The sequence below is a fragment of the Podarcis vaucheri genome, assembly GCF_965113315.1.
Source record: "Podarcis vaucheri genome assembly, chromosome: 1".
NCBI classification, from domain to species: Eukaryota; Metazoa; Chordata; class Lepidosauria; order Squamata; family Lacertidae; genus Podarcis; species Podarcis vaucheri.
Window position 1 is genome coordinate 121,129,180 of NC_138759.1, and position 13,959 is coordinate 121,143,138.

General features: G+C 38.9%; 1 protein-coding gene across 2 annotated transcripts in view; it reads left to right on the forward strand.

The window, feature by feature from the left end:
- TLK1 (tousled like kinase 1) overlaps positions 1-13,503 on the forward strand; it is a 70,954-nt gene extending 57,451 nt beyond the window's left edge. For both annotated transcript variants that reach the window (XM_082236937.1, XM_082236938.1), the window contains exons 13-21: positions 1,246-1,343; positions 1,670-1,751; positions 3,653-3,744; positions 3,836-3,925; positions 5,208-5,377; positions 6,911-7,046; positions 8,624-8,735; positions 8,989-9,096; positions 11,713-13,503. In XM_082236937.1, the coding sequence (XP_082093063.1) occupies positions 1,246-1,343; positions 1,670-1,751; positions 3,653-3,744; positions 3,836-3,925; positions 5,208-5,377; positions 6,911-7,046; positions 8,624-8,735; positions 8,989-9,096; positions 11,713-11,889 (1,065 nt within the window). In that variant the 3' untranslated portion in view covers positions 11,890-13,503. The remainder of the gene's footprint in view (positions 1-1,245; positions 1,344-1,669; positions 1,752-3,652; positions 3,745-3,835; positions 3,926-5,207; positions 5,378-6,910; positions 7,047-8,623; positions 8,736-8,988; positions 9,097-11,712) is intronic.
- The last annotated feature ends 456 nt before the right edge of the window (positions 13,504-13,959 follow it).

Sequence of the window (13,959 nt, forward strand, 5' to 3'; positions counted from 1 at the left end):
TCGATGGCCCTTGTGGTCTATTCCAACTCTATGATTCTAGTTTTTAATCTAAATTCCATGCTGTCATTTTGAATGACAAGAGGAAGGTATACATAAGTTACACGTTGGTAATATTAACAGTTGCTATAAGAATGTGTCAGTTAATATTATAAAGTCAGTAATCTGCATTTTTGGGACACACTACTACACTGTATACTCAGTACTTGTACTTCTTAAAAATTTGCAGCGGTAAACTTACTGTTCAGTTAATAAGATCAGCTTGGTTGACCTTTTTTAAGAGTACTGCTCCTTTTTGGACAGTGGAAGCTTGTAGTTTGCTAAGGAAGGTATTATGCAGAAGAACATTCTTCAGGAAAAACACTGCCATCTGTTTTGTTGCTCTTTCAACTCTAAGAAAAATGCTATCCCATAAGAGAGTAGATAAAGATTGATTTTTAAAAGTAAAATATTTCTTTAAATTCAAACTTCTATTTTTAAATGTAAATAACTTGTTCAGATTTTGTGTGTGTGTGTGTATACCTTATAGTCAGTCTCTAAACTGATTTAATGTCCTCTACCAGATACATTAGGGATGTGAGTGGCGCTGTGGGTTAAACCACAGAGCCTAGGACTTGCCGATCAGAAGGTCGGCGGTTCGAATCCCTGCAATGGGGTGAGCTCCCATTGCTCGGTCCCTGCTCCTGCCAACCTAGCAGTTCAAAAGCACATCAAAGTGCAAGTAGATAAATAGGTACTGCTCCAGCAGGAAGTAGATAAATAGGTACTGCTCCAGCAGGAAGGCCCCATGACCCAGAAGCTGTACACCGGCTCCCTTGGCCAATAAAGCGAGATGAGCGCCACAACCCCAGAGTCGACAAATGGTCATGGGCCCCTTTACCTTTACCTTTACCTTTTACCAGATACATTGGCTTAAAAGGATGTTTTTCTTATTGAAGAGCCAATTTGATAAATTCTCAAATATGAAAACATACATATCATTTATACATATCATTCGCCTCTACATGACCAGGCAGGCACAAAAGTTTTTGAACTTGTTCAGTTATGAAACTGTTTGGGTACTATCCCCATTGTTGCAAGAAAAAAATGGAATATATCAACTAGAGGCTTGAAATTAGGTGTATGTCTTTCAATTTCTCTTTCAAATGTTGAGATCCTGAAACAAACAATTCCCTGGTTATCAGCTGAGAGAGGGATAAAAAGTAAACAAACCTTGAGATTTCATAAATTATTTGTTTTGATTTGCAGGAAGAAGCTGAAATACAAGCAGAACTTGAACGTCTGGAAAGAGTTAGAAATCTTCACATACGAGAGCTCAAAAGAATAAACAATGAAGATAATTCTCAGTAAGGCACTAGATTTTAATCTTGCATACTTACTCTTCTCCACTTCACTCTGGAATAAATGACACACAGATATCCGTGCCTCAACTCTGCAAAACCTGTTTTTGTTTTTATACAAGCAGTACACTTATAACAACAACAACAACAACAACAACAACAACGAATGTATTTTAAGTTGAATCAGTACTGCTATGATCCAGAACTATAAGGATGAAACACTGCACTTCAGTTTTTTATTTTTTTTGTATACACAAAAATAATTAGTATTAAAATTAAGCACTTGCCTTTCTCATTGACCAATGTTCTTCCTTCTTTTTTTTAATAATAAGGTTCAAGGATCATCCTACGTTAAACGAGCGATATTTGTTACTTCATTTACTTGGCCGAGGTGGATTTAGTGAAGTATATAAGGTAATGTCCTCTTCTTTGCTGGTAATATTTATTTATTTTTTAAACGTATGCCTACCGACATAGGTGACCCTCTCTAGAACCAATTCACTGAAAAACATTTTAAACAACAAAACTATATCAACTTAAAAGTATAAAAATAACCTCTCCAGGTTTTCCTGAACAACTAAAACTGGTAGCAGGGTAGAAAAATATAAAAGTCAATCTGTGTCCAGAGAATACCCAAACCTTTCAGCTCAAGCTTTGGTTGCAAAGAGCTCTACAGTGGTACCTCGGGTTACATACACTTTGGGTTACAGACTCTGCTAAACCAGAAATAGTACCTCGGGTTAAGAACTTTGCTTCAGTATGAGAACAGAAATCGTGCTCCGGCGGTGTGGCAGCAGCAGAAGGCCCCATTAGCTAAAGTGGTGCTTCAGGTTAAGAACAGTTTCAGGTTAAGAACGGACCTCCGGAACAAATTAAGTACTTGTATTGGAATAAGCATAGAGAAGGCAGAATGCCTTTTCTAAGCTGGTGCCTGCTTTTTTTTTAAGTGATCTGTACATACATTTGAAAACTGTGTGTAATTTTTCTTCAGAAATATGGGCCTCGTTTGAACGGTTTAGAGTTCCCATGGTTTAGTGTTACAAGGGAGGCTAGTTTCAACGAAACATAGTTAAGATTAACCATAGTTTAGAGTTTTAGGGTACCTCGGGTTACATACACTTTGGGTTACAGACTCCACTAACCCAGAAATATTACCTCAGGTTAAGAACTTTGCTTCAGGATGAGAACAGAAATTGCGCAGCGGCAGCGGGAGGCCCCATTAGCTAAAGTGGTGCTTCAGGTTAAGAACAGTTTCAGGTTAGGAACGGACCTCCGGAACGAATTAAGTACTTAACCCGAGGTACCACTGTATTATAGTGTGTGTTCCTCTGCAGTCTGAATCAGTCAGAAAAGGGGTGACCAAAATGGTCAGGGCACTGGGGCAACTCTCCTGTGAGGAATGGTTACAATGGTTGGGGCTTTGAAAAGGTTGTGTCAGGAAAATATTTGAGGTCCTTAGGATTTTATGCATGCTCTTTCATAAAGATAGAGGAGGACCAAGCATTATCCAGTGAAGCTGAATGACGGGAGGCACCGAAGAGACAAAAGGAAATAGTACGTCATGGTGGATACTTAAACTATGCAATCTGCCAAGACAAGATGTGGTGACTAAAAGGGGATTAGACAAATTCAAGGAGAATCAAGCTGTCCCATCAGGATAGTTGTACACTCATTCCAGGCTGCCTGTGAATACCAGTTGCTTTAGAGCAAAAGCAGAAGAGTTGCATTCATGTTGCATTCATGTTCTGCCTTTGTTGCCTTCTCATAGACTGTGGGAGGTTACAAATCTGTAAATTTTAAATAATGTTTACCTGCTTTGAGTATTTGATCTGGGAACGATCAAGGAAAAGCTTGTGGGCCAGTTAATAATAAGCAGTATTTATTCATTATGACAACTGCTTTTTAGTATTTTGAATTAGCAAATGCACGAGTCCCGATCACTCTGTTTGAAGTGAATGTTCAGACTAGGAGATAGTTTAAGAGCAGGTAACCAGGCCATCTCTCAATGTGTAGGAGTGATAGGGAGGGCAGTTTATTTGGCCCCAAAGGCAGATTATGTACAGTGTCCTGGTTGTTGAAATAAGCAAAAATTAGAAAGGTGTCAGACAAATTATCTGACTCTTCTGAGACCATTAACAATAGTATGTTGGCTTCTGAAAAGCTTCTGAGAAAACAGTCAATTAAAAATTCAAGGTTTTCCCACAGTATTGGGCCAGATATGATGTATTGCACTCTCAAGCTATATTGAAATGTTAATAAATACAGTTCTCTGTGACTCGTATTTTACAAAATTTCTTTCTACTACTTCCTTGCAGGCTTTTGATCTCTATGAGCAAAGATACGCTGCTGTGAAGATACACCAGCTTAACAAAAGCTGGAGAGATGAGAAAAAGGAAAACTACCATAAGTAAGCGTTTCAAGAAAACACTTTTTTGGGGGTCTTTGTAACAAATTAAAGCTGTTCTGGTGGTCGTGATTATTTTACCTATGTCTTCTAGGCACGCCTGCAGAGAGTATAGAATACACAAAGAACTTGATCATCCAAGGATAGTAAAACTCTATGACTACTTTTCCCTGGATACAGATACGTAAGTCTCTCTCTCTCTCTCTCTCTCTCTCTCTCTCTCTCTCTCTCTCTCACACACACACACACACACACACACACACACACGCACACACACACCAGTTAGAAATTAAGACCACCCTTCAGGAACATTTTTGGTTGGACATAAGTAAGGTTTAAATTTCATGGTGTTTGGCCTCAGGGGCTCAGTATTTTCTCTAGTATGATGTTCTGAATGCTGTGGCATTGATTATTGTTCAAGTACAGTGGTACCTTGGTTGTTGAACCGGCTTGACTCCCGAACAATTTGGCTCCCGAACGCCGCAGTTTGTGAACGTTTTTCAGAAACCGAATGTCCAACTCTGCTTCCGATTGAGTGCAGGAAGCGCCTTGGTTTTCGAAGAAATGATTAAGTTCGACAACCAAGGTACCATTGTAGATGGTTCCAGTTTCTTTTGTAAAGTGAAAATGTGATTTCTCCATTTGTGCATACAGTGGTACCTCGGGTTACATACGCTTCAGGTTACAGACTCCGCTAACCTAAAAATAGTGCTTCAGTTTAAGAACTTTGCTTCAGGATGAGAACAGACATCGTGCTCTGGTGGCGCAGCGGCAGCAGGAGGCCACATTAGCTAAAGTGGTGCTTCAGGTTAAGAACAGTTTCAGGTTAAGAACGGACCTCTGGAACGAATTAAGTACTTAACCCGAGGTACCACTGTATTCCAAAAAGTTTTTGTATCAATTCTTCTCTCATCGGGACCTTGTCTTTTTTTTTTCAATTTCTGGGCAAGTAACATTCTTGCAGCTGTTGTTGCATACGTAAATATGTTTCTGTACTGTTTAGGTAGTTCTACCCCTGTAATTCCCAAAAGGAAAGCAAAACTTACTGGAAGAATTAAGAAATCAAGATAACAAACTTTTTTATAAAAGAATGGACATGGTTTATTGAATATTTACAAACAATTGGAAACAGCTAAAGACATTGGCAGGGATTATTGTAATAACCTGCTGTTTTAAAAAGAATATAGAATTAAAAGAAATAAATAGAAGGATAAGTTAATTTAGGATATGCAGGAAATGATAAAAGAAATTGAAGGAACTGCAGAAAGAGGAGGAAGGAAGTCGATTGTTTGAAATGTTACAATTTTTTAAAAACTATTGAAATGTATACAAATGAAAACCATAAATAAAGGTTAAGTGAAAATGTGCAATCAATGCAAAGAAATGATGTTCCTAATTCCATTGTATGCTTGAATAATTAAATAGCCTTTGTTTCCTTATCTAACTTTTATTTTTTCCCTTTCTAGGTTTTGTACAGTATTAGAATATTGTGAAGGCAACGATTTAGATTTCTATCTCAAGCAACATAAACTAATGACAGAAAAAGAAGCTAGGTCCATTGTAATGCAAATAGTAAATGCACTGCGATATCTCAATGAGATTAGGCCACCTATAATACACTATGATCTTAAACCAGGTAAATAAGAATTGGGTGGGGGGATCAAACATCATACATTGTATATTATATATCTCTAAAACACATTCTCCTCTTAATTCTTAACTAGTGTAGCGCCTGCCTCTGTCTTTCTTTATTAAACCCATCTGAGTTCACATTGGCCATGATTTTCTTTTATGGTATGAGTGCTTGGCATACAGGAGAGGTGTCTCTTTTAATCTCTGTTGTCTTTAATCCTTAACAAAAATGTGAATTTAGTTTTACCACACTGCTTCATTTAATCACACTCTTCTTTTTTCTAGCCTCACAAACCTATTCTCTCTTTTCTGCTCTTTGCTTTGAAGGCAAATTTGTGCACTCTGCCCCCTCACCCCGCTACTTAATGTTTTGGCTTCTACACTGAGCTATTTCAATGGACGTCTTCCGTATTCTGTATGAATTTGGCTTCAATAGGATTTTCTTGAATCTTAAGCCACTGTGTGTGCTTAATTATAATTAGAAATGGATTGAAGTAGCAATAAAACATCATCTTTGAATGTGGCTTGAAGTATATGTTTGATATGTGTACAATTTTATATCTGCAGCGTTTAGCTCCTTGTGCCATGCGCTTGACCTCACAGACTTTATAATGAGGTGCAAAACCTCACATGCATGATTTGCCTTCAGTAAACCAGAAGTATAGTTAATTAGGTATTTTTCATTTGAATATGCAGGTAAACAATACTGCACACATGCCTCTTTCACCCAGTTTTTGAGTCTTATTCTTGTGTAGATCACTACCTAATACATTTTTTTATTCGGTAAATGAAAAAGCGTTCAGGCAGCTTTAGAAGTCCAAGCTTAGCTAAGGCAAATGGGATAGTACTGGGGAAATACTGAAAGAGCCAGCGTTGCAGAAAACACACAAAGATCTGACGCATCTACACGGTGCAGAGTTAGCACAGTACAATCATACCTTGGATCCAGAATGCCTTGGTACTCAGACGTTTGGGCTGCCCAACGCCACAAACCTGGAAGTGAGTGTTTCGGTTTGTGAATGTTCTTTGGAACCCGAACGTCCGACGGGGCTTCCGCGGCTTCTGATTGGCTGCAGGAGCTTCCTGCAGCCAATCAGAAGCCGCGTTTTGGTTTCCGAATGTTTTGGAAGTCAAATGGACTTCTGGAGCGGATTCCTTTCAACTTCCAAGGTACAACTGTATTATGAAAACTTGGGAAGAATTAACTTTAACCAAACTGTAGCTGTCCTTTGAAAACCCATGGCTCAAATTCTCCAAGAGATTGTTGAGACACAACTGCCTCTGCTCACAGGATGGGGCAGTTCTGTGAATATATGAGGAAGACGGAACTATACGCAGCACCTTGAGCCCCTTGGAGGAAATATATAATAATAATAATATAATATAATAATAAATGAATGAAGCATAGATGTGCCTATAACTAGGGTGTTTCTGTTCTATAATGTCTTCATTTAAACACAATGGAAAAATTGTGAACCACTGCTGGGGGTAGACTTATTTTGTTTGTTATTTTAACAAACTCTCTCCCTCTTGATAGGAAACATCCTTTTGGTAGATGGAACAGCATGTGGAGAAATAAAAATTACGGACTTTGGGCTGTCTAAAATAATGGATGACGATAGCTATGGTGTGGATGGAATGGACTTAACTTCACAAGGGGCTGGGACTTACTGGTAATATTATTATTTCCCATTTGGCAAATGTATTTCTTACTTGTGTGAGAACTATTTGTACACCTCCGCCGGCGGATGTAGTTGATGGAAAGAATGTGCTGTCGTTGGTTATTTGAGCTTATAACCTGACGGTAGAAGTCTGGATTCAACCCTCGAGTCCCACTAGTGAAAAAGCCTGCACAATGGCTTCTGCTAGTGCAATGGGACTTTCCACCCAGGTCCCAACAACTTGCATTTGTGGGGTCAGGAGAATCCTAAGGGGAGCAGGGGGGGTAGTTCTGCCTGGCGAGCTGAAATGTTTGTACTGCTGGAACAATTGCTGTAGCGCTGTGTTGAATTCCTTCTACAGAATTAATCTTCTCTAATGCATGGAGATTAGTAGTTATTTAATCTTCAATTCTTTTATTAATTATTATCATCAAGGTTTTACTGTCTGGTTTCTAGCTGAGGAATGATCACCTTCATTTAGTGCAAACTTGGTGTAGTTTAACATACAGTATTGGTCACTGATGGAAGAAGGGGATAGTGGCAGAAATGTAGGGTTTTAAAAAAAAATCTGGTACAGTAGTTAAGGTTTCTACTGGAAATATGTGAATTGTTATGTACTTTATTATTATCAGAAACAGCATCTCTCCAATGTAGATTATAGTGAATGAATTATTTCTGTTTATTGAGTAGTATATGTTTGCTTATATGTGTTTAGGAATTTCTAACCTAACTTGTCTGCTTTCAAGGCAGCTTAAACCACACTACAGTCATCTGGTCCAAAATTCAGGCTCCTCACTTTTTTTTATTCTGTTCATAACTTCCTGGTTTGGCATACCATAATCTGTTTCACCTAAAGTGGCTAACTCTGATTTGTGCTTGCTATCCAAACCAGATGTGGGTGGCACTGTGGGTTAAACCACTGAGCCTAGGACTTGCCGATCAGAAGGTCAGTGGTTCGAATCCCCGCGACGGGGTGAGCTCCCGTTGCTCGGTCCCAGCTCCTGCCAACCTACCAGTTCAAAAGCACGTCAAAGTGCAAGTAGGTAAATAGGTAACGCTCCGGCGGGAAGGTAAACGGCATTTCCATGCGCTGCTCTGGTTCGCCAGAAGCAGCTTAGTCATGCTGGCCACATGATCCGGAAGCTGTACGCCGGCTCCCTTGGCCAATAAAGCGAGATGAGCGCCGCAACCCCAGAGTCGTCCGTGACTGGACCTAATGCAAACCAGAATTGGAAGCCATTTTTGAAGTGGGGTTCCAATCCTGGTTTGTAGAGCAGACACAAATCACAGCTTGTCAGTTGAGATGTAACGACAGTGTTTTGCCCAAACTGGGAAGTGTTTGAAAATCAGAGTGCATAAGTAAAGGGACTCCATGAACTTAACAAACAGGTTATCATGTGAATTGACCAATACCACGTAAATCTATAAAAAAATAATAATCCTGGAACAAATAGAAGAATGTGAGAAAACCATAGATTCTTGGCAATCTGTATCTCTCATAAATGCTTCCAAAAATCAGCCTGCTTCTGGAGGGGGAATGTTCTTAATGTGTCTGTTTTCAGTGACTGAGTTTCTATTTTTTCTATCAGGTATTTGCCTCCAGAGTGCTTTGTTGTGGGCAAAGAGCCACCCAAAATTTCTAACAAAGTGGATGTGTGGTCAGTTGGAGTAATCTTTTTCCAGTGTCTATATGGTCGAAAGGTAAAAACAAACCCTTAAACGTAAAGTTTTCTAGTGCATTTCAGTACATCTTCAACGTGGTCTTTTTGAAGGGGGGAAAAACCATTTCTGGAAGTAGGTATGGTTCTTCAGCCTCCACCATTTGCGTTTTCCCAACAAGGAGAACTTCTTTTTAAGTGGAATAATTTTAGAATAAAAAAGGTGATGTTGCTGATTTATTTTACTGATATTTGGACATTTAGCAATCACTGTCTGAACTTTTCCCTTTCTCCAGCCATTTGGTCATAACCAGTCCCAACAAGATATACTTCAAGAAAATACAATATTAAAAGCCACTGAAGTACAGTTCCCAGTGAAGCCTGTTGTGAGCAATGAAGCCAAGGTAATATTCATGGACTCAAGGTATACATTCTGCTAGAATATGATGTAATCAACCTCGAGATGGATTTTGCTTCAGCGTTAAGGTCAAGAGATAACGTTGAGGCAAATTGTAACAAAATTTGTGTTAAGGTGTTTTTTTTTAAAATAGCACACGATATTTCAATTCATGTATGTCAATAAATAAATCTGAAAGTAAATGCAAAGTATCATTTGCATTGCGTATATATTAAATTGGTCATACTATAAAATGTAAGATACTAAAAGTAAAAATTTCCTGAAAATCTTGCTCTCAGACTCTCATACATATTCTTGAAATTTTTTTGGAGTACTCCTAACTAAATTTACTAATTACCCATGAAAACAGACAAATTCCAGATTGTAGTAGTAAATATTTAAAGTTTCTTGACTATTTCTGAAATCAATTTTGATATTCCAGCAGGACTAAGCGGATGAAACAATTAATTTCATCCGTTAGCATTTGTTAGTGCTTCTCCTTCTAGAGAGGCCAAAAGTGCTTTGAATCAGTTTCCCATACGCTGTTGTCATTAATGCCATCTAATTTTAGTGTGTATTTGTCATTGTGAACTAGCAAAACTGCAATGACCACCTTAGAACCATCGTTTAAGTTCCCGTGATAGATTCTGAATGCAAAATTTGAGATTTCATTAGCACAAAACGTGATGTGAATGCAGAGGATATCAGTAAATGAACATTCTGCACCAGAAACACTCTCAACAAGTCCCATGCTCCAATTTATGCACACGAGTACTTAATTATGGGAGTGATTCTCTCCCCTCCCCAGTTACTGGTTTACTTAAATAATGCAAATATAAATATTGCATTTTTCTGTTGATTCCAAAAAAGAAAAAAGGTCAACCATTGCATGTAGATTATAATTGTGTGTCAAAAATTACCTTGCTGAATGGGGGATCCATTGACATCTGATCCAGTCCTCCAGCTGGGATCTAAAGAGCCCCATCTGTGCACAGGAACATTCTGGTTTTCAATTCTGGCCTTGGCCCTCTTTTGCTGGATCGGACGCCATTCCACTGGGTTCTTGGACCTTCAGTAGCAATTTGTGGCAAGGAGAGGCAGCTGTAGAAAAGAGAGTGTCAACCAGATTCCCTAAAAAAACTCGAAAATAAGACAGAAAGAGACGACCGCCGCCTGCAGTTTGGCTGGCATTTGGTAAATTGGAGAACTACCTCCTCAACATGGAAATTCTGTTCTTTACTGCTAAGGCTACTAACCATTCATAGAGCCTGTCCTTTGAATTAATCTTGTATGCTTTTAATCTGATGGTTAGCACAGCCACCTGTCAAGAAGCTGGAACTCTTTGTGTTTGGCACCCTTCCCACAACACCCTCTGCTTAGGAGACAGATAGACATGCGTGTGATAAATGGATAATGCCAGTTTACTCATTTGGACTTACCTCTGACTCCTGCTGTCATGCCTTTCGGGGTTTTTTATTTTTAGCGTTTGAAAATTATATCCCATGCATTTCACAAGGGAAATCGTAATTGCTAATCTTTTGCCCGTATGTGTTAGCGAAGGATGCTAGCGAGGTATGATTTGGAGCAGACATTGAAATATATGGAGGAGCAACTTGCAAGGCATGAGCTCTCTACCCCTTAGAAGGTGGGGCCTTTTGCGTAGAACGCCTGCATATGAACACACCTGCCATCATGAGATCAGAAACTTGCTTTTAAAAAAATCTGTGATTCTGTGCCAGCTGTCAGATTCTCCCAAATTCCAGGCCTGGTAAACCACCAGTCCCATTTCTAAAGGTTTACTTTTGTGTAACATTTTAAAACTCCTATTTTTACTGATGTTTTCATGAAACTTTATTTCTGCTTAGTTTGGCAAGTAATCCGCCGCCCCTCCCCCCCAAATTTTTTTTTTACACATTAAGGATGTAGAACAGACAAGCAGGGAGGGGCTGGCAGAAAGGTGAACACAACATTAATTATTAAATTTGCAAATATAATATAAGTAAGGGTCAGCAACAGAATTTTTATCTCCCTTTTCAAAGCTGGACGCTTAGTGAACAAAGCAAGAATTCTGCTGGAAGCTGGAACAATTGCACTTTCAGTTTAGTGCTAACTTTACTCTTTTAATTTGACTGTTCAGAAATGTCTGCAGTTCACAGTGGCTGAGTACATTTCCAGATATCATTGGGCAGTTCATTTATGGTCACGCTGTCTTTATGTAATAAAAGTTTGGGAGAAAAGAGTGTATAAATTAACATCTCTAAGCACTCACATATTATCTCAGTGCCCACCCACATCTTTGCAGATTAAACAAGAATTTGAGTGGCACAGGATGGAGGTTCAAACTGAGAACGTCTCGTGCAAATTCTGCACGAGCTAAAATCTGAACTAATCAGAAACTTTTTAGCTCATCCTTCTGACCACTATGCTAGTTCACTCTGTGGTGTTAGTGGGTATCAGATGATGAGCACATCTCCATGTTGAATCAAAAGCCCACTTAACCACTTTCACTTTTATTTTTAGTACCTTAAAGAGCTCAGCTCCCTCACCAGAAGAGGTGATTCAGACCTTGTTTACTGTTAAGAGAATTTGCTCAATTTTTTTCTTCCCCTCTCCCTTCCTGCAGGCATTTATCAGACGTTGCTTGGCATACCGTAAGGAGGACCGGTTTGATGTTCATCAGCTAGCTAATGATGCTTACCTACTCCCGCACATGAGAAGATCAAATTCTTCAGGAAACTTGCATATGACTGGACTGGCAGCATCTCCCACGCCGCCAATATCCAGCATTATTCCCTACTGAAGCTTCTTAAACATGGAAGGCTTGCATGATATCGTCATGTAGTTTTGCTGCAGCGGACTTTCATTTGAAAGCGTTGGATTAGTGTTTTGACACAAGTTTAACAAATGGGGTGTTCAGACTGTGGCTCTTCTACAAATGTCATTTCTAGGATTGGACTGGATCATGGTCTGTGAAGGGTACATTCATTTCAGACTCTCATATTGGAAACATTGAAGGACAGCATTACCTGTTGCCTCCAAGCAGATGTACTGTGTTTTTAAGACTGAAGAAAATGTGTGTTTTCAGGTTGCCGGGAGGGGAACACTGTAAATAGCCTTTTTAATACTTAACAACACTTTTGGTTGATACTGGAGAGCTCTAATAAGGGTAGTTTTTCATTATTTGAATAAAGAAGAAAATGAATGAAGCACGGAAGAACAGCACAGTGCCTGGACAAAAAGCTAAATAAAGAATCTTTCTTCCCAAGAAGTCAACGTTTCAAAAACCAAAGTAAAAATGAGAGACACAGCTGTGTATTGTTAATTTCTTTGGATAGAAGTGATTTAGTATTCTGGGGGCTGGGGAGAAATCTTTAAATAACTGTTACGTTGGTTGAATGACTGTATTTCCAAAGGGATAAAAATAGCATTTTAAGTAAGGTAGCAAAAGCTAGTTTGGAAACTAGTTCAATTATTTAAATGGCATTTTGATACTTAGCGGACGTGTCAACTGATAGCCGCTGCCCAGGCTTTTGAAGAGGGATCTACAAAGGCCACGTATGTAACCAAAAGCAAACAGGTCATATTCAATGTTTCTATGCAGGATAATGACAAAATTCCCTTCTAACTGTATTGTAAATTGTTGTACAGAGGTCATATTTTCAGTTTAAAAAATTTCAGCAACTTATTCCTGTACAAATGTTTAAAGTATGGCTTTTCTAATTGGATATTGTATTTTTTTTAAGTCTCATTGAAGGCGCTTTTAATTGCTGCTAAATGATGTTGCTTTTGCTTTTGCAAAAAATAAAAATAAAATAAATCAAATGACCTCCTTAAGGTGCAAGTCAACTGTACGTCCTAGAGAGACTGAAAAGTAGATAATTCATTAACAATCAAGGCATGTAAAACTGATCTGTGTTGGAACTATACAGTGCAGTTCAAGTCAGTTTCCTGAGCTGGAGCACGTTGATAATAGATGTAGAAGTTGTTTATGGTTATTCACGGTTTCTGGAAATTCTGTCTACAAGGTGGGAAGATGTTCCTCTAAAGAGATGTTTCTTGTGGCCTGTACAGATATTTTAAAATGTGAAACATTTTCTAACTGCCTTGTACGGTAGAATCTTTTTTTCAGAATGCAGTATCTCTCCCATACAAGATTCCTTTTACTGTCACATTCATAATGCTGAATACCTGTACGTAACTTTGTCCATGTTGCAGAAAGGAAGGCTGTATTACCACAAGGTTTTTCCCCCCCATTTAATATTGTACAGTTAAACTGTGGCTCTTGTTTCTGATGTTGCAAGCCATTTTGTTTTCATTGTACATAAGGATACATTAACTGTCTCTTCAAGATGCTGCTGAAATTGTAGAGAATGTAGCCAAAACAGTAATAAAATAATGACAGTTGGAATTTCAAGTAGTTCTCAAGTTATTGCTTTGGATTGAGAAGTGCATTTGCGATAGAACTTCGTTCGTTTTCATATCGGACCACTAAGTTCTGATCTTGGAGGCTGTCCATATATTATGTGAGAACAATGAAAAAGACACAGTACAAGTGACAAGGGCTATTATTACTTTCCCCATGTTCTACAGTGGTGATGTGTGCATTTTCTTACATTGAGATCTGTGCGTTTCAACGTCACCTGGGACTGTCTGATCCCCTTTCAGCTGACGTGCATGAGACCCACATCTCACATTATTGCAGTTGGGGACAGGAGTCTTTTGCGCAACTTCTCACTTCTAAGTACAGTCATACCTCGGGTTACAGAAGCTTCAGGTTACGTTTTTTCAGGTTACGGACCGCCAAAACCCGGAAGTACTGGAACAGGTTGCTTCCATGTTTCAGTGGTTGCGCATGCGCAGAAGCACTAAA